The 24,774-nt window shown below is 38.4% G+C and overlaps 1 protein-coding gene across 4 annotated transcripts in view; it reads right to left on the reverse strand.

The window, feature by feature from the left end:
- LIFR (LIF receptor subunit alpha) overlaps window positions 1-24,774 on the reverse strand; it is an 80,937-nt gene that overhangs the window by 42,998 nt on the left and 13,165 nt on the right. For 3 of the 4 annotated variants that reach the window (XM_064375931.1, XM_012460021.2, XM_021671853.2), the window contains exons 2-5: window positions 11,290-11,450; window positions 9,562-9,676; window positions 8,007-8,146; window positions 4,304-4,467 (exon numbers count right to left, since the gene is read on the reverse strand). In XM_064375931.1, coding sequence (XP_064232001.1) covers window positions 4,304-4,467; window positions 8,007-8,146; window positions 9,562-9,676; window positions 11,290-11,450 — 580 coding nt within the window. Of the gene's footprint in view, window positions 1-4,303; window positions 4,468-8,006; window positions 8,147-9,561; window positions 9,677-11,289; window positions 11,451-15,509; window positions 15,675-24,774 lie in introns of those variants that run through there. The other variant, XM_012460022.3, reaches the window with a different exon arrangement.

Below are 24,774 nucleotides of genomic sequence, written 5' to 3' on the forward strand. Positions count from 1 at the left end.
ATTTTTTAAAAAATTAAAAGTTATAAAGTAAAAAAGTTACAGGAAGCTAAGGTTAACTTATTGCCAAAGAAAGAGAAAAAGTTTTATATATTTAGTGTAGTCTAAGTGTACCACGTTTATAAAGACTACAGTAGTAAACAGTCATGTCCTAGGCCTTCACATTCACTCACGGACTCACCCAGAGAAACTTTCAGTCCTGCAAGCTCCATTCACAGTGCCTTATACAGGTGTACCATTTTTTATCTCTTTAAAGAGTCTATTGATACATAGAAATTGATGGGCTACAAGTGAGTATTGGTTACATGCACAGAATGTGTAATGATCAAATCAGGGTATCTGAGGTATCCATTATCTTATGAGTTTTTATCATTTCTATGTGTTAGGAACATTTCAAGTCTTCTAGCTACTTTGAAATATATAATACATGGATTCTAACTACAGTCACCCTACTTGGTTATCTAACATTAGAACTTATATCTTCTATCTAACTATATATTTGTACCCATTCACCAACCTCTCTTCCTGCCCCTGTCCCACCAACACACCCTTCCTCAGCCTCTACTATCTATCATTCTATTATTAATAATATCTCTACCTCCATGAGATCAGCGTTTTTAGCCTCCATGAGTGAGTGAGAACATACTATATCTTTCTGTGCCTGGCTTATTTCACTTAGCATAATGACCTCCAGTTCCATCCTGGTTGCTGAAGATGGCATGATTACTTTCTTACGGCCAAATAGAACTCCACTGTGTGTATATATCACATTTTCTTTACTCACCTGAGGGACACTTAGGTTGAGTCCATATATTTTCTATTGTGAATACTGCCATGATAAACATGTGAATTCAGGTAACCCTTTGATATATTGATTTCTTTTCCTTTGGACAGATACCTGGAATTGGGACTGCTGAATGGTATAGGGGTTCTATTTTTAGTTTTTTGAGAAATCTCCATACTGATTTCCATAGTAGTTGTACTAATTTACATTCCCAATCACACTGTATAAGAGCTTCCCATCCTTCACAGCCTCACCAACATATACTTTTTTTTTTTTGTCTTTTAGTAATAGCCATTCTAACAGAGGTGAGCTGATCTGACTGTGGTTTTTTTTAAATTTGTTATTTCCCTGGTAAGTAGTAATATTGAGCATTTTTTCATATACCTGCTATTCATTTGTAGGTCTTCTCTTGAGAATGGTCATTCCTGTCCTTTGCCCACTTTTCAATGGGAGTATTTTTTTTTTTAATTATTGAGTTGTTTTAGTTCTCTGTAGATTCTGGATATCAGTCCTTTGTAGAACTAATATTTTCTCCCATTCAAAAGACTGCCTCTTCACTCCATTGTTTCCACTGCTGTGCAGAAGCTTTTTAGTTTACTATAATCTCATTTATCTATTTTTGCTTTTGTTGTCTGTGCTTTTCCAGTTTTAGCCATAAAATCTTTGCCTAGACCAATGTCCTGCAGTATTTTCCCCATGTTTTCTTCTAGTAGTTTTATAGTTCCAGTCTTATGTTTAAGTCTTTAATCTATGTTGAGTTGATTTTTGTATATGATGAGACAGAGATCCTGTTTCATTTATGAATATCCAATTTTTCCAGTACCACTTATTGAAGAGGATATACTTTCCCCAACTATGTGTATTCTTGGTACCTTTGTCAAAGATCAGTTGGCTATAAAAACAGTTATTTCTGGATTCTCTACTCTGTTCCATTGGTGTATGTATCCAGTTTTATACAAGTACCATGCTATTTTGATTACTGTAGATAACCTTTTAATATATTCTGAAGTTGAGTAGTGTGATATCTCCAACTTTGTTCTTTTTACTCAGGAGCGCTTTAGCTATTCGGGCTTCTCTTGATTTCAAATCAATTTTAGGATTTTTTTTTTCTATTTCTGTGGAAAATGACATTGGCATTTTGGGAGAGATTGCATTGAATCTGAATGTGCAGATTGCTTTGGGCAGTTTGGTCCTGTTAATGATATTAATTCTTCTAATCTGTGAGCATGGAATGTCTTTGTGTCCCTTCAATTTCTTTCATCAGTTTTGTAGTTTTCCTTACAGAGATATTTCAACTAATTGGTTAAATTTATTCCTATATATTCTGTTTTTCTGTAGCTATTGTAAACTGGATTGCTTTCTTAATTTCTTTCTCAGTCAGTTCATTATTAGCGTATAGAAACACTTCTCATTTTTCTATATTGATTTTACATCCTGGGGGAATCTTCATGCTTTTCTAGATACAAGATAATATCACCAGCAAAGAGGGACAATTTGACTCTCTTTTTCCCAATTTGGATGCCTTTTATCTTCTCTCTTGCCCGACTGCTCTGGCTTGTACTCCCAGTACTATGTTGAATAAGAGTGGTGAAAGTGGGCCAGTCTTTGGGTCCCAGCAGTGGCAGTGGTAAGCTGAGTATGCTAGTCCTTGGGCCCAAGGAAGGCATTCGTTGGCCCCATTGTTAGTGGGTTCAAGGGGTTCAATCCTTGAGCTTCCAGGTGGCTTGTTTGGATGCTGGTAGTGACAGTAGTGGGCTGGGTAGTTCTCAGGCCCTTGGCCAGCAGGTGTCGTGTGGGTGATGGCAGCAGCAGTGGTGGGATAACCCGCTGGGTCTTGAGCAGTGCACTCTGGCGCTGATGGTAGATACAATATGCTGAGTGGGCCAGTCTTCAGTCCCGCAGGTAGCATGTGCAGTAGGTGCCAGCTATGGTGGTAGCAGCAGGGTGTGTGGGCCCAATCTCAGGCCCCTAGGAGGAGTGCTCAAGTGCTAATGGTGGTAGACTAGGCTAGGTGATTCCTAGGCCCCTAGGCTGTAAGTTCTGGCACCAGGGCAAGAGAACAAAGCTGGGTGGGCTTTTCCTCAGGCCCCCTAGTGGTGCATGAAGACACTAGCTGTGGTAGGGAAGCATGCAGTATTTCCAGGCTTCCGGCAGAATGCTCAGGTGCACAGCAGCAGTGGTTGTGCTGCGGCCCTGCTAGAGGGGGTGAGGAGGATTACTTTCAGTGGTAGCCATAGGCATGCAAGTGGGAAATGCACACTTTGCATTCTAGTCTCAGCAGCTGCAGTCTGTGCTTTGCTCACGCTTCAACCCCAGCGGTGGCACATCACGCCCCACTTGTGCTTCAGCAGCTGCAGGCAGGGGACTCTGTCTGGACACATGAAATGCACTTTAGCAGTGGAGTCACCGCTAGTGTTCTGCTGGCTGCCTCACTCTCTTTCTCTGCTTTAGGTGCTTCCTGTCACTTCTCTTTAATCTCAATGCTCTCTAAAGGATGATCTATTTGAAGTGTGACTATCTACTATGCCCTATCTTGGTTCTTCTTTGTAGAGAAAGTGAGTACGAGATGCCTCAAGTCAGCCATCTTGAAGCCCCACTTCCATTTAAAGTTTTCTATACTATATTTTTACAGTACTTTTTCTATATTCAGATACACAAATACTTACCTTTATATTATAACTGACTCCATTATTCAGTACAGTAACATGCCATACAGGTTTGTATGTAGCCTAGGAGCAAGAGACTATTGTCCCATATAGCCTAGGTGCTAGCTAACTGTTGTTATTTTAGGAATGAAATACATGGGTTGTCAAATAGAAACAGTAAGTATGAAATATAGAATAATTTTATGTATTATCTTTACTATCTTATCTATATGCTTGAGCAACTTGAACAAATAAACTATAAAATCACGAGATGGTCTAATTCTTAAACCTGTAACTAAGCAAATTCCAAATCTATCAAGAAAAAGAGTAAAAGGCTGAAAGTGAGTATTTCCATGTAACAGCTGTCAAACTTTTCATAACTGTTGTTCATTACCCCTTACAGGCAATTCATAAACAGAATTGATAAAACAAGGGAGAGAAAAAGCACATACTGATAAATTCAAGCTTAGAGATTTATAAAAAATTTCTCAGCAATTACTATGGCTAAATATGCTTTAAAACATTAGACAAAGATAAAATAATACACTAAATTAAATGTACACTTTCATTTACATAGAAACATGCATATAAACAAGTCCAGACAGGAATACAGAAAGACAGTACTTACTATGTTCAAGTGGTAGAATCGCAGCTTATTTCTCCCTTAATTTCCTAAGCTATCCATAATGGTTATATATCATTTAATAATTAACAAGTGATTTTTGAATCATAGCATGTTTTTAATGAACCTTGAAAGATATCTGATTTACTTTCTGAATAATCCAAAAGTTCACTGATACCACTTTAAGACTTCTTGAAAAAATTATTCAGTTTCTTTAATGCCATAGGAAGAAAACATCTTTTTGTTCAAACTTACTAATTTCACAAGCTCCATACTCTCTTTACGTAGAACTTTAATTTCCCAAATAACATTTGAGTGATGTGGGAAAACTGAACCCTTGTCATTCCACTTCAGGTATAATGTAGACATTGAGAAATCAGCAGACAAATTTAAGATCTCTGGAGTATCTGGAATTAAGGCTTTAAAAAAAGGAAACAAAAGAGAAGACTTAGTAAAATACATAATGATTTTTCACACTGTAACTCCATTAATCAACTACTTATAAACTCTATTCCTTCTTGACCAAAAAATAATCAAGATTTAAAAGGAAACTCTAGAACCTAGTAAGAACATGGACTGAGGTGCCATCTATGGAAAGGATAAAATGTCATGGATATTTCAAAGAAATGACTGGATCAAAGAAATGAAGGGTTGGTTCTAATGAGAAAGGGAAATGACCAATATTCTCTCAAATTTCTGAAAAAGGAGAATAAATATGTAATTTATTTGTAGAGGCAGCTCTCAATGCTTAATCAGCCAAATTTAAGAAAATTACTTATTAGCTGGTTGTTTCAAATCCACAACCCACTTACTAATACAGGTAGCAATTAGGTTTCCACAGTACTCGAGTGTCATTTAGTCAGGAACCTAAAGGTAGGCAACATTGGAGATAAGAAAAGGAGCTTCCTCTGTATGGCTGTAGGCCAGCCCCAAGAAAATGACAAAGTTATAGAAAGCTTCCTTTGGTAAAAGCTTCCCTCTGTTTTCTCTGCAGCTGTCTCAGGCATCTCCTGGTGTCCAAGTCCTCATGCTGGGGGATGTCACCCACTTGAAAATGCTGTTACTGATTTTAGATACCATTAAATAGTAGCAGGATTGCCTCAGTGATTAAGGCATTGAGTTAAGAAGCCAGTGGTTTCTGCACAGAAGTAGCAGTATATAAGAAGTGTTTCAGAAAGGTTCCTTTATCAGTGATACGCAACACGGACTGTGGGGAATTGAGATAGGTGATAAGGTGACCAATTAGGAGACCACTGGAGCAATCCCGGCTAAAGTAACAAGGACATAAAGTAAGATGCCATCTATGGAAAAGACAGTATGTCATGGACATTTCAAAGAAATGACTAGATCAGAGAAATAAAGGGTTGGTTCTAATGAAAAAGGGAAACCAGTATCTCTCAAGTTTCTAGCTCAGAAAGCAGCAAGAGAAGCAAAAGGAATCGGGAGCCACTGTGAAGGGACACAGAAGCCTCGCTGTGGATAAGTAAGTGTCAGGGGAAGAATACACCATGGAGTCAGAACCGTAGATGTAGACTTGACAGGAACTCACTGAGTATAGTGAAGAAAGGAGCATGAACACACAGACATAAACCAGCCAAAGCTCCTTTGCCGATAGACAATTACACCTTTGAGGAACCAAAAACATCAGCAAACATCCAGAGAGAGAATCCTAGAAGCGGAAAGAAACCAGAGAAAATCCAGGATCGTTGTTACCTGGGCCAAATAAAACAGAGTTAAGGAAGACTGAGGAAAAACCACCGCGAGGCTACTGTTAACATCTGAGAAAGTAGTTTAGGAGAACGGTGGGCCTTAAAGTTGCATTACAAAAGGTAAAGAGAAAAATCCATGCTCAAAGGTTTGGACATCTTCTAGGAGAATTCAGGACACTAAAAAAGGTATCAGGAAGACTAATATATCCTTGAAAATCATTAAGTCTCCCTAAAGACGCGTAAATCATAGAAAATTTTGGATCAATGGAAAACAAAAAAGGTATGAGCATGTTCCATTCTATGAAATGTAGGCTTTCAGGTTTGAGAATCAGAGAGTCTTGGACTTTCTTGCATGTTTCCTCCTCAAACAACAGTAAAGCAAAGGTGAGTTAGAAGAAATCCAGAGACTCACCCTTTCTAGCCTCATTTCTATCCTAGAAGCTCAAGGACCAATTATATAAAGTCATGGTGAGCCCAAAACTGCAGGAGAGTGCAGGGCTAGGGTAGCTGAATATGCTAAATAACAAAAAGGGCAGAACAAATCAATACATATTAACGTTGGAACTTAAAAATAAGTTATTAAAAATAGACTTAACTAAAATTTGCCCAATACAGTGCTCGATACTGGATTTATGTAAAGTGTTTAGGGCTATACAGGACACAGAACATGTGGATTTACAGTCTAAACCACACAGCAAAGTCAACAGTTACACAGCTGTATAAGGACAGTAGAGGACGCTTTATAAAAGAAGTTGTAAGTGGGCAGCTGTTTGCAGAAAAGGAAAAACGCAGACAAACGAGAGGCAAGAAGTTGATTTGGTGCCAGAGCAGGGAAAGTTCTGGGTGCCAGTATGACTAGAAAACAGCAAGAGGCTTCCAAGAACACAGTTCTTCTTTCAAATGATTGAGGATGTCACATGATGTAGTAACTTACAATTTATAAAACATGGGAGTATTTTACTAAGGCAACGCTCATCTTTAAAATGCTTCTCTCCCTGAAAAGTCCACATAATTTCCATTTTATTTAAATAGCAGTGGGCTACCCTTAAAAATAAAAGTCATATTCAATATTTCAAGCTAAAGACAGTAATGGCCATAATTACAAATAAAAGGATTTTTAAAAGCCACTGTTCCCTTCCTTTTCTTTATAGCATATAGGGAAGTTTCCCCTAAGCTCCCATGAACTGCTATCTGCATTTTTTGTGTGTGTGCTATACAGACATATGAGGACAATGTTAACTTGCTTTGTAGAAACTCAGAACTTTTTAAATAGGGAAGAAATTTAATGAAAATCTTTCGTATTTTCTTCTAATGTTAATTCAGCTTTACCCATAACCTGTATGTGCTGTTGCTTCCTTAGAACATCAGGAGATAAGAGTCTTCCCAGCTTTTTCACAGGACTCACATTATTTATTCTGCTTCAGAATGACCCAAATTTTCAGGTCATTGTAAGAAATGTAGAAATTAAAAATCTTATGAAGACTTTTCTGTGCTTACACATGGTAAGTACAAACTGTGTGTGTGTGTGTGTGTGTGTATACATCTTGTTTCCTTTATATTATAATCTACAAAGTATCTTTAGATCCACACACTTAATTTTCATACTTTTACTTAGTAACAAATTGATAAGAGACCCAGATCCTCTAAAGAACAGCTATACAAGCATTGCAGAGCTTCTCTTGCACATAGAAGGTACTCAAAGATATGCTGATGTATCCATCTCTTCCTTTCCTTACACTCACCTAATTTGCTTTTCAATTTTCTTATCTCAATACTGTTATTCTAATCACGTTCAGGACCATTATTATTTAAAATGCTACCACTACATTACATGATATGTAAAACACAATCAACTGTTAATCGACTGAATCTCCGAGAATCTGTCTTGATTTTTCTTCCTGATTCTAATATTTTCATTTTTCAGTAGCTTCCCTGACAAGACTATGCCCTAGAGCAAGGCACATCTGAGAAATTCTGGAAGGTACGCAGAAGTCAAGGAGGCAAAGGGGGCTAAGGAAAGACTATGGAACTGAGGGAAGGAGCTTGAATTCTGGGCTATTTTGATTGGCTAGAAGAAAAGTTTACTTCCTTCTGATCTTGGCTACCATCTACAACTGATAGGAAGGTTGCTGAGTATTAAAATTAAAAGTATGAGCATAACACATGAAATTCAAAGAACTAGAACGCGCTACAATACTAACAATGGCACTTGAGTTACTTTACAATCGAGTTTGTTTTCAAATACTTACAAACATTCTTTTCATTTAGTGTGAATTTACTTGTGGAACTTCCAAAATCATGTAGAGAATTTATTGTTATTTCATAATCACCATGTGAAAGAGCTGGAATTTTAATATTTGTTTTCTCCAACTGATAACAAGAATGGAACCTGTAATAATAAGAAACTCAATTTTAATTAGTAAATAAAATTAATGGTATAATTTTCATAAAAATTTGGTTAACACAAAATACAATGGAAATACTTTGTCCTTTTTGGTGCAAAAACATGATAGGCTATACTGCATTTTAAGACTGAAAAAAACAGATTGATACTAATTTTACCAATGTGGTGGTAGTAAAAACCACCACATTGTACCAAAAGTAGAGTAAGTATAGATGACTCCATACATTGGAGCTTTTGCATGCCTTTCAAAACCCCGCCTCAACCTTCCCTTTGTAGCCTTACTTCCACTGCTCACACTCCACCCCTTTGCTGGGGACCAGCGCATCACAGTGCTCCTCATGGTAGGACAGTGCTCACTGGATGCTGACAAAGGAAATGAAACTAGCAACTCGCCTGTTCCTCTGCCTCAGCTCATGGTTTATTCGGTTTATTCTTAACAGAACTTCCTCTTCAGTTCTGCTTTCAAAATGCTTCCAGTTTCCCTGGTATCTCTTAGGCAAAATGGTATTTTCCTCTCTTGTTCCACAGTCCTTATCTCCTCAGCATGCTTACATTCCATATACTGTTGTTCATGTATGTTTCAAACTTCTCAAAAAAATTTCACTTTATTAAAAGGACTTTCCATGCCTCTTGCATTCCTGCCTCAACCAAGCACTCAGCCCCAGCCTTAGGGCTGGGTGCTTAGGACTCTGGACTTGAATGGGTCCAGCTCACCTCCTTCTAAACCTCACATGGCAAGGCTTCTTTTGGCATCAGCAATGCAAAAACACCTGAATTCTCCAAATCATGCCACCTCATACATTCAAGCCATTGTACCAATATACTTTCAGGGTAGAATGTCCTCCTATTCCTTTTCTGCTGAGAAAACTGACTGTGCCTACTCCAGAATTATACCTCCTCTGACAGCCTTTCTGGAATTTCATACTCCTATTGTCCACTCCCTTTCACAAAACCCACAGCCTTGCTACTATTAGTTTATTGTGATCTCCCAGGGGAGCAGGGGGCCAGAACTAACTTCTCTGTTTGGCCTGTGGTGGGCACGTGTGCTCTTCACCAAACTTTTCAGGCTCCCCCTTCTGGACTCACAGTAAGACCATCCTTCTCTATGTCTCTGAAGCAAGTCATGGCCATGTGGCTTTATTTGGTGGGAGAAATCTGAGTGACAGTCTTAGCTACCAGATCAAGATGGAAGCTCTGAAAGCCAGCGCAGACTCTGTCCCCTCTTCTCATCTTGCCACCATACCTCATAATGCCTGGGGCCCTACAACAGACTCTGCTGGACACAGAACACAAGCAGGAAATAACCCTTTAGTTTCACAAGCAAGAAACAAAAAGTAAGAACTGAGGGTCGATTCTGCAATTCAACCTAGCTCATTGTGAATTAAAGTGAATGAAATTACCTGTTTTCAATGCAAACTTCATAATCAGTACCACGGCTTGTTCCAGAGGGTGCTTTCCAAGAACAGTCCCACACTTGCAAATTGTTAGTTACACACTTCAAATCATGAGGACCCTCTGGAGAAGGAGAAACATACACACACAAACACAGAAGATGCTTAATAAGACACTCTAAAAGGTCAACCATTTTCAGTTGTAAGCACAAGCATGTGTGTCTGCACAGAGCCCATGTTCTTTTCAAATAGATGATCCCAAAATCATGGGAGTGAACTCGTTTTCTATTTCTTTTTGCAGCTTTGGTTACAAAAAATTAAAAGGTAAACTGATGAAAGTAGACCAGCCACTGGATCATTTTGGGTCAAAATTTTTGTTATCAAAAATTCCACTTCCAAGTGACTAAGACAAATTGAGGGAATGAGTAGCTATTTACATAGATTCCATACTGGGACAAAGAGAGGGCTTGAGGGAATTCTAGCACCTCTTGATCTTCAATAGCCCCACTTAAGGCAAAAAACAAAACAAAACAAAAAAAACAAGTCTTAAGTAAAAGCAATGTGTCTTCCATATCTGCAAACAAAACTCTGAAACTCCTAGCCACCACCACTTCACTGCTTGCTACCAGACTGCCCCTTGGCAGACTCCCATAATTAATCTTTAGGTTATTACAAAGTATATTACATTTAAACAGTAATAAACTCATGAGTTCATTTGATAAGTATATTTGTGGTGTAGGCCTAAACAATGAAAAGTAACAATTCAGAAGAGTACAATCTTACTAGCACTTATTCACATCTATAAAGTAACATTACATCATGGAACAGGTAAGCACTATGCAATGAAATAAGTCACCCTAAAAAGAAAGTGAGAAGAAAGAAGAGGGGTATAAGAGAGAGGGAGAGGGAAGGCAGGAGGGAAAGAAGGGAAAAAAGCAACTATAGAATAAAAAAGGTAGTCCATCTCAGACTCTATAAATGTTAAGGAAAAAAATTTTTTTTTGTACATAGTTGGTATGATGTTCACTATAGCAATAAATTATAAAGCTATTTATATGAGACAGAAAATATGACAAGTGCTCACATTTTATAAAGCAGCAATAATCATAATAAAGTAATTTAATGAATGACCTTAGGGAAAAGAAGTGTGTTTAAATATGGAAATAATATAAAAACTAAACCAAGGGGCAGGAGGATGATAATTTCTTTATAGAAATAAGCTATAAAAATCTACATAAACATTCTTAACATATTTAAATAAGATGGCAACATATTTAAAAATATTTAGATTTCATTGATAACGATATTCTAAAAAGGTAGCATTATAGAGACAGAAAACGGTGTCTATGGAGACAAGGCAGTGCTGGCAGGGGATGGGCTAGGAGAGCTGACTACAGAGCAGCCAGGAAGCTTTTGCAGTGCTGGGGCTGCTCTCTATCTTGATTGTGCTGATGGTTACATAACCATCATTGTCAAAACTCACAGAACTAAATCTTAAAAAGGCAAATTTTATTGTATATAAATTATATCTTAATTTTTTATAGTAAAAGAATATTTTGATCTGTCATTAAAAATCTTTTTAAAAGAAACTAAAAAGTACATAGATAAAAGATGACAAAAAAATGAATTTTAACCACGAAAATCCTAAAGGGGTCAATAAAGAAACAAAATTGCTTCATCATCAGAATGGAAATAAAATTGCAATCTGTTTATTCTCTGGAAGGCTGATGCACTTACCCTTTTCCTGGCTATTTACTTGATTCGTTAGATATAGAAGAATAAATATTGATAAGAGCCACTGGAAATTTGAAGCAGTCCTCATTCTTTTACTGGCCACCATCCAGGATGGTCGTTTCAAACATAGGTAAATATCCATCGTCTGTGCAATGCAGTCAGTCCTAGGTTAGGAGAGGAATTTCAGATGGTGTTCAGATTGTTCTGAAGGCTCACCCTACACTGTGCACACAAACACTCAAATAGATTCTGACAGATTCTGAAACACTATACATTTAGAGAGTTTGGAGATACTCAAACTCAAGCTTCCCTGGCTTGTGGAGACATCAATGATTAGACACAGCTATCGCTTTACATATCTACTACAAGGCCAATTTTCAAATGATGGGCTTCAAGTTAAAAATTATAACTATAATTACAAAATTATAAAAAAATTATAAGCACATGGCTATCAACTCTCTAACACTACTAAAATGTAGTAAAGCAGTGCATGAGACTGAAGTTTTGGCAATTTCAAGTAATACCTGAATTGATATTTTCATGTATTTTAATTAGTATGTTAACTTGTGTTTAGTAATTTATGACATATTATATTAGTTTTGTTTCCCATTTACATGGTGATGGAAAGTTTCCATTTCATATCAATTTAATAATTTAAAGAGAAAAAACTAGGCTAACAGTATGGAGATGTTGCAGAAAAAAAAAATGACATAAATGGCTGCAGTCCAACAAATACCCCAACAACTGTAATGGGAACGGGACCATGGGTAGAAGAGCTCTCAACAGAAATGTTGTTGAAGACAGAAACATTTAGAGGAGTGATGACTGACTGGTGGGAGGGGCTGCAACAGAAGGTGCTGCTCGGGAGAGATCTGTCAGCAGGTACTTAGTGGCAGCCTCCAGAGTGCCAGGGCCTGGTCCAGCCCTGCAGGCACAGCACCACCAAGACAGAGCCCCTCCTGGCAAGGAGCTTAGACTCTAGTTCAGAGAGACAGACAAATAAGGCATTTCAGATCCTGACATGTGCTTTAAAAACTTCACTAAGGCAATGACTTGAGTGTATGTGAGGGAGTGAAGGTCTGATTCTGAGCTGAGACCTTCCTGATGAGGAGAATATTGTGATGATAAGATGGGAAAAGTGCTCTAAACAGCAGCAAGACTCTAGGACATGGACAAGCTCACCAGGTTTAAGGACAGAAGATAAGACGAATAGAGAGAGGAGTCAGAGAGGCAGCTGGTCAGGTCACAGAGAGCCTCATGGCCATCAGAAGGGTATGGCGTTTAATGTGGCTGAGATGAGAAGCTATCTGAATGTTTTCTTCATGGGAGAGTCACAGTCTGATCTGCACCTTAGAAAGACTTCTCTGCTGCTGTGTAGCAGAGAGCTTAGGGGCAGAGAATGGAGGCAGAGAAACCACAGCCCAAATAAGGTTTCCAGTGACAGGGCTGAGGGTCTCAGAGGGGAAGTGGCAAGAGGTCAGTTTCAGAATCTGTTCTAGAAATGGAGGGAGGATCCTATCAGCACATTACAGGAGGACAGAGTGGTGGCTGAAAATATAGACTAGGTTTGAATCCCAACCAGGCCACTTACTGTGAGATCCCAAATACACTCTATGACACTTATCACGTGACCTTAACATCTCCATGCCTCAGTTTCCTCATCTGTAAAGTGAAGGTGATAAGTGTATTTTCCTCCCAAAGGTGTTGTGAGTCTCCAGTGAGCAAACGTGTAAAGGGCTTGCAATAGTGTCTGGCAGGTGGTAACAGCTCTTTGTGTATTTTGTGTATTGTCTGAGGTGTAGGGAACACAGAGGAAGCACAGGGGATGATGACCAAATCTGATGGCTAAACAATTTTAGATGAATGGCCATAACATCTTCAGTCCTCTCTGGTGCAAGAGGAAGAAGGCTTGGAGGTACAGAGCTGAAAATAAAGGATTCTAAGATCTGTTTACAGATAGAAACCTCAACATGCTCCCAGTCTCCACTCCAAACAGAGGCATCCTTCCTATAGACTTTAAAAGAATTGTCTGAAGAAATCCAGAGTAGCTAATGCAGACGGGTGCCAAAAAGGAAAACTTTCTACATCGGACATTTAGGGTACCCCAGAGTAATAAAATTCCCATCCACCCTTTATCCTTTCTTCCTAGAGGGAAACCACCAGCCAACAAGTCCTTCTGATGCACGGAAAACTCCGTGTCAGACCTAAAATTGCCTCATTGTATTCCAACATTGGCACAAGGCACCAAGGATCACAAAACATATAAGCAAAGGCTAAAATATTAAAGAGAAAATTAGGATAACCAAAAGGAAAATGAAAAGTACTTCCAGAGGAAATGGGGATGATAAAGGAAACAAGAAAACTTAAAAGAAAAAAAAAAAGAACCTAAAAAACTCTAAATAGTATCCTCAGAGCAAACATGGCATAACTATAAAAAAAACAAGTGGATGCAACGAAAAAGGAATAACAGGAAAAATCACTCTTAGAAGTTAAACATATTGTCTGATATTAAAAATTAAAATTAAAAGATTGAGTAATGTTTCAGAAAAAAATACAAAATGTGGGAAAAGATATAAGAAATAGAGACTTGATAAAGAGATCCAACATCGAAATAACTGGAGCCCATTCAGAGAATTCAAAAAATATTCTTCTTAGTGAAAGCAGATGTCAAAATCTCTTCTTGGTTATTTTTAAGTGCTGTCAAACACCCAGGAAATGAATCCCAAATAGCTTAGATAATTATAACCAAAAGAGCACACATTTCAAAATTGTTCTATTATTTTCTGGATGAATGAATAACTTCCTAGTCAATTCCAGGGTCAATGAGTTTACTAATTAGAATGAAAATGTATTCACGGAATGTCTAAAATGCCAGCAGATGAATTTATAGAATTACACAACCATACAAGAATAACTGAGTAATGGAGCCAAACATGACCCTAAAACTCAAACCCTGACTAAAATAATCATAAACCATATTCACTGACTGGCTAAACATTATCTTGAAATGAAACAGTCCCTCACTACAAGTTTTGATTATCCTAGAAAAGAAACACAGGCCCTACTGCCATGCCAGGAAGAAGTGCAAGAAGGGGTGGAGGGAGGCAGCTGAGGAAGAGCTCTGGACCAGGTGCTTCCAGATTTAGACGATAATCCTGGCTCCATTACTAATTAGTGGTATGGCTGAGGCTAAATCACTTAATCCCTCCCTGCTTCAGCCTCCACCATTGGAGCACAGAGGCATGCTCTATTCAGGATCCACATAAGAGACTTCCCAAAGCGAAGCTGTAATATTCCATTCCTGCTAGCAGGGGAACAGGCATGCAGACAGGAGCAAGCTCACACAAAGCCTATGCCAGCAACAGCCATGGATCAAAGACTCTGCTGAGGAGGTCAGTGAGCAGGAGGAAGGCGGTGCTCAGGGACAGAAGGATCAACGACAATGTCACTGAAGCCTGCTTAACTTAAAATAAGCAGGATAATAAAGAAGACTTTTTAATGTGATACATTTACATAGAGAATTCTGGGCAAGTCATTTGGGCAATACAGTATTATGTTTATAACACAACAGACTTCCCTACCAAGCAAAACTTTCAAATGGACTTACTGTGGGCCAGAACAATACATGAAAAGAGACTTCCGAGGTACTTTCAGAAAAAAAGGAAGGTTTGTGAAGCTTTTCTCTGCTCATTCCTGATAGGAACATTGTGAGAATTCACTCTTTCCCTGTCAATGCCTTATTCATTAGAGGAGCACAGATTTTTATAGAATTTCAGGAGTTAACTTTCAAAATTAGGATGCAGCAACAGGGTGCAAATACAAATATGCAGAGGCAAAGCAAGTAACAAATGTGTTCACAGCAGGTGCAAACTGCAGCCCCTTGCCTAGCATTAAGGTGGCAGTCCCCAGCCTCATTTTGCCAAATATACTGATTTTTCCAAAGTGCAAATCTGGCATTCTAAATGAAACACCAAAGTTTGTAAATATAAGAAAATAATACATATGTTTTACACATTCTAAAGGCCAAACAAAAGATGCTCACAGGCAGTATCCTTCCTGCCCAAGGGTTACCAGTTGGTTTCCTATACTATTATAATTATTTTAAAGGATTTTAAAAGTCAATAAACCCTTCTGCTAAAGAAAAGTAATCATGCAGAATAAATTAATAAAATTGTTAAATGGAAGGAAGAATATCTGGTTCTATTTCTTTACACATAACTGACCTCAGTCTTAGACCATCATGAAGCACAGGCAGAACTTAAGCTTGGGGCCCCACATGGCAGAGTTTGGTCCTGTCAACGGCGTGCCCCTCTGCTTTTAAAGTTCTTTTTGTGAAGACTGAGTGTTCATACATATACTTTGACTTCTATTTTTCTCAATCTTGAGAATTCTGGTTCCAGTGTACATAAGGTTTAGGGTCTTTGTCCTGAAGAAAATTAGAAAAAAAGAATTGAGAAAAGTAAAGCTGAATACCAGAAACTGTAGTCCCAACACATTTTATTGCTTATTTTGTCTCTGTTCTCCTCTCCCTACCACCCTTCTCTATATATACACATAAATATGGTGGGGGTGGTGGGGACAGGTAGGTAGAGAAGGCGGGGGAAACATGACAGAGTAGTGTCAGCATGTCCTGCTGGCATGAACCTAGCCTGGTGGCACTGAGGCCTCTAGCCTTGTGTGCAGAAGGAGGCCTCAGGCAACACCTGCACAGTCAGGGTGAAAGGAACCAAGACTACCTAAAGCATCTTTTATCTCAAGAATATCTATCTTTTTGCCATACAATGAGATAATTCCCTTGTCATTAATTCTCAAAAGAAATTAAACACTAAGCTGGAACACTCCAGCAAGAAAAGACTCTTAACTATTGTAAAGGTAAATAAGCCTAGAATGGGTCGCTCAATTGATAAGAGTGGAGATTCTGGGAGCTGACCCAAGCAAGGGCAATCACACAGGCAGTAAAAATACCCACACTGCTCATTTGTATTCTTCCTAGTGTCCCTTTCTTTACTGTTTCCTAGGAGGAAATATAAACATTGTTTAAAAACTTTTACCAGCAACTAATTTTCCTTATCCAACTTCCCTCCCACAAGATTTTAAATTTCTCAAGCATTAGCTCTCAGTGATGAAGGCTTTTCAGGATCATAAACTGTGTAGTTAGGTAGACTCTATCGTGTTATTAAAGTGAAGTGTAGGGTCTCTTCAAGTTAAATGAAAGAAATACTTATGAAAAACAGAAACTTGACCAAAGTGAAAAGTTCTATCTGGGAAGACTAGACTGCACAAGAAGACATGAATAGCTTTTCAGAAAGAGGCAAGCTGGAACAAAGTGATGTTTCAAGAAGATTAACTAGGAGATGGCTGCAGTAACAAAGATGTATGCAAAATTTCTCAGTATATAGATCTAGTCCTAGCAAAAATCTAGTCCACAAAGAGCCCACAACCCAGCACAAGGAATCTGAAAAGACTGATACCAAGATGCATCATTGAGAATATCAAAATAACTGTATCAAAGATGTTACAAGCTTCCAGGGAGGTGGAGGCGATACCCAAGGGATCAGGAATAAGAACATCAGAATAAATCACTCAAGTAAGGCCTCTGTGACTTGCCGTGTGAATGTGGACAAATCCCCACTGTAATTCAGGGATGTTGACAGTACCACCTCCAGAGCAGGTTACGGGTGTACATGAGACACTGGGTATATGACCCATAAATATTCTTGAGAAGGGACGGAACATACCAGACTTCTTAGCACTAAAAGCTAAAAAGAACACCTTCCAAAATATAAGAGAAAATTATTTTCACACTTGAATTCTATACCCAAACTGTTGAGTGGATAACATATATTTTACAAAGACATGCAAGATGTCAAAAGATATATCACCTTCCATGTACCCATTATCTGGAAGCTACTGCAGGACATGACTGACCAAAATAAGGTAGAAAACAAAACAAAAAAGAACAAGAGAGAAAATATACAATCCATACAAGTGGAGTCGGAACCTAGAAAGGTCTCGCATGCTGCCCCTGCTGTTGTCCAGGCCATGCTAAAATGGGCCGTTCAACAGCTGTTGGACCCTTCATGACTCCTTAGACCAGCACACGCTTTCTCTTCTGGCTAATTTCAACCGCACCCTCCTCAAGTCAGCGGTGACGCTCCTAGCAGGAGGTGTGTTTGTCACCACCTCTGAGAGTTCCCAGACAGTTAGATGCCATCTTCTGCTGCTTCCACAACACTTTAATTATATTTTTGCTATGGGGGTTGCACAATTCATATTCCATAGGCCAATCTTACCCACTTCTTGAATTTGTAAATCTTCCTAGAACACAGCCATGCCCATTAGTTTAAGTACAACCGACGGCTACTTTTCCATAACAATGTTAGAGCTGAGTGGCTGGGATAGAGACTGAATGGTCCACAAAGCCTAAAATATTTACTGTCTGCTCCTTTACTGTCTGCTGACTTCTGCTCTACCGCTTCACTTCCCAATCTCATAATTCTCCCCAGAGACTGTCAGATCCTTGAAAGCAAAAACATCCCTGAGTTCCCTGTAACCCTCAGTGTCCAAGCAGTACCTGGCACAAAGCAGACATCAAAAACTCTAAGCCAGCTGGCTGAATGAATACCAAGGCACAAATGATTATATGCCCACACAGTATGCTTTCATTGTTAGGCTGCATGCTAACCCAGGTACTGCCAACACTAGGAACGTTAAGTTAGAGCTCTGGCTCTCAAACTGCACTGAAGCACCCTGGACACCAACACAAACTGACAGAGCTATCACAGACTATCTTAAGTTTTTGAAGGAAACAACGTGACATCTGTCCAACATTCTGAAAACCTTTAGTTCAAGGTAGTCCACAAGTTTCAATATTTGGTCACGCTACATTTTTTTCTGTGACATCGTATCTTTATCTTTGGTGAAAGGACAGAAGGACTAGTAATTGCTAGGATAAAACACAAGTACTGCCCAAACAAATCAATGTAGAAATGGAAATGAGGGTGCTCATGTCATATCTGTTTCCAAGATTTGAGAAGCTATGTAGTACTCAATAGGTTCACACATCTCATCAGTAATTAAGGCTTTTTAAGAATGAAATAAAAATACTACCACAGGTCCTCCATATCTGAGGGTTCCGTAACCACAGATTCAACCAACTTTGGATTGAAAATAATCAGAAAACAAAACCAATAAAAGATAACAGTACAACAATAAAAAAAAAAACAGTATAAAAACGGTACCGTATAACAACTGCTTACATAGGATTAACAGTGCATTAGGGATGATTTAAAGTAATCTAGAGATGATTTAAAGCATATGAGAGGATAAGCACACGTTATATACAAACACCACACCATTTACATTAGGGACTTCGGCAGCCAAAGATTTTGGCATCTGTGCAGGTCTTGGAACCTGTCCCCATAGAGACACAGGGACGATTATATTTTTCCTTTTAAGTGGATATGCATTATTTCTTCAAACTGCTACTAAAGTACTTGATCATAAATACTTATTACATTGTTTGGACCCAGCTACGTAACAAAAAGAACTGTTAGGTAGTTCTTTTGACTACTGGTGTCATGAAAAACATTAACAAAGCACGACGGGCACTGTGAACTGAGAAAGTCTGGGAACCTGAGTTAGAGGATAGCTCGGCTGCTTAGGAATTTCACTGTATCATACTTCAATCTGCATTCTGCAAGTGGGACAATAATACTGAAATTTAACTTTTGCTATATTATAAACACAAATCTATCACTGTGGATAATGCAGGACATTCATTCCCCGAAAGAACTTTTTGGTCTATTATTCAAATAGGATAATCTTGTCAATTTTTTTTCTTAATTCCTTTGCATTTCCTTTTAAAAACAGACTGTCTTCCAAAGTTTTTTGTTTTTTTGGGATCCTCCATGTCAATTTTAGTAATCTCCATTGCAGTGTGGACTTCGCTGTTAATTCAAAAGTGATCCATTATGAACCTCAGCATGTCATAACAAGTTTGAATACATCACTTCCATGCTTAAAATCCTCCAAAGGTTCCCCACTGCTTCAACACACAGTTCCAGTTCCACACTGTGGCACAGCCTCTCGAGATGGACATGAACACCTCTTTCTCCACACCACAGCAGTTCCCCAAACACTCCACATTCCCTCTGGTCTCAGGATTCCCCAAACCACTGCCTCTATGGAGTGCCCCCTGCATTGTCTCCCATACTTCTAATTCTTCCATCTTTCAGGACTCACTCTATCAGACTTTAGAGTAGTATCTGACTACTCATATCCTACCTCAGATAAACTCCAAGAGTGACTGCCATGTAACAGTCTTCAATACATATAAATGTCTATCAAACTAATTAACTTGTTTCTTCCATTTAAATGATGAAGCACTCTATTAAACAACCTGAAGAACATTCCTCCAAGAAATCCTAAACATGCAAAAAACCATGATGAAAACTTATCTCTAAAAAGAAACAGGAACATCTCCATTTCCCAGTACTTCTCACTAATACTAAGGATTGTCTTAAAAAAAAAAAAATTCTGTTGGGCCATAAATAGCATTTCTTTTATTGTGTAATTAAAATATCCTTTCATATGTTTAATGGTAATTTGCAATGCTTTATTTATAAGCTATTTATTCTATCTTTTGCCCCTTTTTCTAATTGGGCATTAATCATTTCCTTAATAATTGCCAAGAAAAAAAGCTCTTAATATGCATATGAACTCTGTTATATACATAGCAAATAGATTTCCCAATTGCTTTACTTTCCAGTGAGTCTTTTGTTTGACCTTTACTAGATCAGATTTCTCTATTTTGTCCTTTGTGGTTTCCAACCATAAAGGTTTCTCTCATGCCAGGACTATACAAATTGTCCCAACGTTGCCTTCAAATACATTTAAAGCGTTTCACATTTTAAGCTTCATGCCATATACAATTAATTTCAGTGTACAGTTGAGTCAAGGACCCACCTTTTCTGTTTCTCACTAAATGGCTACCACTTATCCCAACACCATTTATTAGGTAATCCATTCCTTCCTTCACTGACTTGAGATGCCATTAAGATTCTATTCCTACTCAGCTTCCTTGATGGGACTCCTTAGCCCACTGCTCCTTCCAGCCTTCACTTCCTGGCTGAACAATGTTATCTGTGCTTGTGGCTATAACATCACTCATATGCTAATTACTTCCAAATCCGTGTTCCCAGGATTGGCTTCTGCCCAGTTACAGACTATTCACTAGACAATTTCTTGCTTACTTACACAAATCCACTCAGGTAAAGTTCCTTCAGGAATAACAAAATACTCTGATCTTTCATATCCACATGGATATTTCAGATTCCTCAAACACTCCAGAGGTACTGAATTAAGCTCACTTCCCCCTCCAAACCTGCTCTCTTGTGCTGTCTTAGCCCATGGCACCAGTGTCTTCTGAGTAACCCTGCCTCTTCCTTCTTCCTCACACCTCCCACCTGACTTGCCACTTTTACCTAAAACATGCCTTGACTCTTTCCCCATCTTCTCCCCTAAGTCTATTTCCACAGCTCTAGAGGCTCAGACCCTCCTCACCCCTCTGGCAAACCTAATTTACAACCCTCCAGCGAAGGCCTCACACAATCCATCTTCCACAGTGAGTTGCAAGGCTTTAAATAGCATCTATATCACTAACCCCATCATTCTTTGAAAGTCCAGGCCAAATATCAGGAGGCTGGCCCACCAACAGTTCAGACATCCGTCCACATTCAAATTCACCCATCTATTCCACAATCTTCTTCCACCTCCTCTATTCCTTTCCCAGGGGTATCTCTTCCTCTTGGCTCTCATGCTGACCACTATGTCCAACCAGACATGGTGCTCTGTTTATGTTCCCACTGTACATCAATTTCCACTTTGGGCATTGATCTTATCATACCAGGTATTATAGAGATCATTCTCTCCCTTCCTTTCACCCTCTTTTCCACCATAAGCTAAGAGCAGAGCCTTATCTTTGTAAAATCCATGCATCTAGAAATGCTTTATATCCACTACACATTCAAGATTTATTTGGTGACTGAAGCAAATCGATTCAAATAGAGTCCTTGGTGAGCACTTAAAATATTTTCATGCCACTCAGTTGTTTCTTTACATTCTGAAGAGTAAGCTGCAAAACATGCTTTTGAATGAACCTGTTTGCTATACAAATTTATTAATGAAAAGACAATACTGGCTCAAATTGAAGTTGTTTTTTGTTATTTTTTGGGGGGGGTATTGGGGGAGGGCAATACATAGAGTAAAACTATCTCTAAAGGCCTTTCTAAATTCTAGAAGCGGGAAAAATACTAATTACACAATAATTCTATGTAGGTGTTTTACCTAACTCTACCATGTAAAATATAATTTATACATGTATTTCAGATATTATGCATTATTTATATACTGTTTATTAAGGAGCAGCCACTTTTCTAAGTTCTTCAAATGCAAAATTTGATTTCATTTCCTGTCAATTCTCTAAGGTCATTATTATTATTTCCCTCTTTTTATAATAAAAAAAGAGGCACAGAAAGGTCACATAGCGAGTAAGGAGCAGAGTGGGGCCTGCAGTCAACTCTGCAAATCTCAGCTCCAGACCATTTTACACTAAACTGTAAAATGAGCAAGTAAGCTGGGGTCAGGAGCCCTAGACTCCAGTCTCTATTCCACCATTGAATAAGTGACAGGTAGGGGCTCAAAGATAAATCACCTAACATCTCAGGTCTTAGCTCTCAAATAACACAATTAAGACCCAGTACCTGCTTTCCCTACTTCAAGTATCATAAGAAACTTACAGTTGTTTTGTTTTCAGGACACCCTGTTTGTCACCTGCAGGAACAAACTGGTAGATGTACAATGTGATTAGAAATTCGGCTGTCCCCTGATCCTGTCCGGTGAATAATGTTGCTAGGAGAAAAACCACCTGCTCTACCAAGCACTTCCACTGATCACATTACGACAAAGATCAGACAGTTTATGTTCACAGAACAAATGGAAAATAACTGCCATCTTACTGTTCTCCTTCCAACTCTAAGTACACTTTTAATTGGTTAAGCTCTCAACTCAGCAGGTGCAAACTCAAACATACTCCAAGAGCCAGCCAGAAGAAATGACTGGAGCCAGTCACATGACACATGCTGGCGGGCAGCCCCTCACCAGTTCCTTGTGTCTGTATTATACCACATAGGACGAGCAGCCAGTATAGCCACAGATCTTCCAGTTCTTCCAAAAGGGCAGGAAATCCAGGTTGTTGCTTTTTGTTTTTGTTTTTTTTTTTTGTCTTTTTTTATAATTATTATTACAAAATCTCCTTATTTTTAAATACTGGCAATTAATTCCAATTTTTTAAAGAAACACTATGTGGGCCAAAGAAAACACATTTGCAGGCCAAATATAGTTCTTAGGGCACCAGTTAAGCTGTCACAAAATGTATTGGCATTAAAAAATTCTTGTCTTGCTGCTGAAATAATCTTAAAATATAAACTGTTTTAAAACCTAGATTTCTATGCACAGATGTTGATCAAAATGTGCCTGAATGTTTTCTTAACAGTCTTCAGGGTCAGAATCTGAAGTGCTCCACTACAAAATAATTCAAAACTTTTTTCTTTATGACATTATTTAATCCCAGATACCAAAATCCTAAACACCCAAAACAACAACAAATAAAATAAACCCTTTAGCTCTGGCTTCAGACCATGGTCTACAACATCTTGCAAACAGGTGAAGCATAAGAGTGGAATGGAGAATGAAAAACATAACAGCACCTAAAATAATTGATATTTGGCAAAGCTATTTCAGAAAAGGACATTCTTGTTAAGAAATAAAATTCTACAGACCAGAGGCCTGTGAGTTTGATAACTGATCCTGGATAAGATGATCAACAGTATTAAGAAAGGAATCCCAGAAGATCTCAGACCCACGCATGTCAACCCATCCTTAGCCTCGACTTGATAAGCTGCTGGACTGGGAAAAAAGCAAGGATCAGAAACAACAAAATCTATCTCCGTTTGAACAAAATCTTTTCTAACACATGAAAGATGTGCATTAGCAAGGTAAAGAAATTCAAGCTGCGTAAACAAAGTGAAGAGACTGCTTTTACCACACAATCAGCCTTACTCAGAGTGTTAATCGGTGGGATGATGTCGACCTGGATAAAAGTGATGTAGAGAGTTATCAAAGAGTTCTGTTTTTCTTGATATTTTCAATAATGAGTTGAATGAAGATATAGGAATCACATTCACCTTATGTGTGGCTGGAAAAAGTGGGCAAAATAGCAAATATACAAGGTATAATAAAAAGATTCCAATAAATAAATTCAATAAAATAAACTTTTCATGGATGTCAGGGTCCAAAACGAAATGATAATGTTGATAATAATAATACACAGAAAATGAACACACACAGATGGGAGAAGATATGATTTAGCAGCAACACATGGGAAAACCACAAAAAAAAATGGTTAACAAGCAAGGCCAATATTGTAAGATGGCCATAAAAATACTAAGAAGGATGACTCTTTCGTCTCCTCACTTTATTAGACATAAAATGTCTAAAATCCTGACCTCCAGTGGTATTAAAATTGGAGGATTCATTTTAGTTTGAAAAATAAGTAGATAATCTAATATAAATATAAATTTAATATTAATATGAAACATAAATTATAATTGTTGGTTTTATTACTGCCCAAGTCATAAGTTCTTGCTTCAATATAAATCTTACTCTAAATATTCTCATCCCATCTCACCAGAGGTGGCCAGCTACTATCTATTTCATAAAAGTACCCACATGTGGGGACACTTGAACATTTAGCAACTTTTGGCAACTTTAGGGTAAGGCATCAATAAAACTGTGTTTCAGAGCTTTAAATAACAAATCCTTTTTTACTATGTAAGTTTAATCAGACGCTTTATAAAAAGGACATAGTAGAAGATGGTAGAGGCAGCACAAAGGATGCTTCTAGTTATGACTACCACCTGCGTCACTGCCTCAAATTTACTTGGCAAATAAGGACAGACCTCCAGAGTCAGGCCTGGTTGGGGGCTCTTTCCCTCAGCCTGGACAAATGCAATGCTACTAACTGGTCTCAGGACTTCTGATCCTCCTATAGCATGAATGTCAGTCTTGCATGCCTAGAATCCTCCAAGGCTCTCCCTGGCCTACTAAATGTGTAAACGTGCCAGGCTCTGTGGTGCCTCACTGTTCCTGCATAGACAGATCATCTACCAAGAATGTCCTTCCCACTCCACTCTTCCTTGTCCCTTTAACAAATATCAACTCATCCTTCAAATTTCAGTGTGTGCTGTTCCAGATCCAACCTTCCCCACTGTTCTCAGGGCATAATGCATATGCTTATGTTACTACATGTAATATTATATAGCAATGATTTATAAAACCATCTTTCTCACCAAACTGAGCCCAGTGAAGATTTTTTTTCCCCTGGGAAAAAATACGTACAACAAATACGACAAGTGTCACTGTACTTAG

Source organism: Aotus nancymaae, unplaced genomic scaffold (genome assembly GCF_030222135.1).
Source record: "Aotus nancymaae isolate 86718 unplaced genomic scaffold, 86718_ANA_hifiasm-v0.15.2.pri h1tg000014l, whole genome shotgun sequence".
NCBI classification, from domain to species: domain Eukaryota; kingdom Metazoa; phylum Chordata; class Mammalia; order Primates; family Aotidae; genus Aotus; species Aotus nancymaae.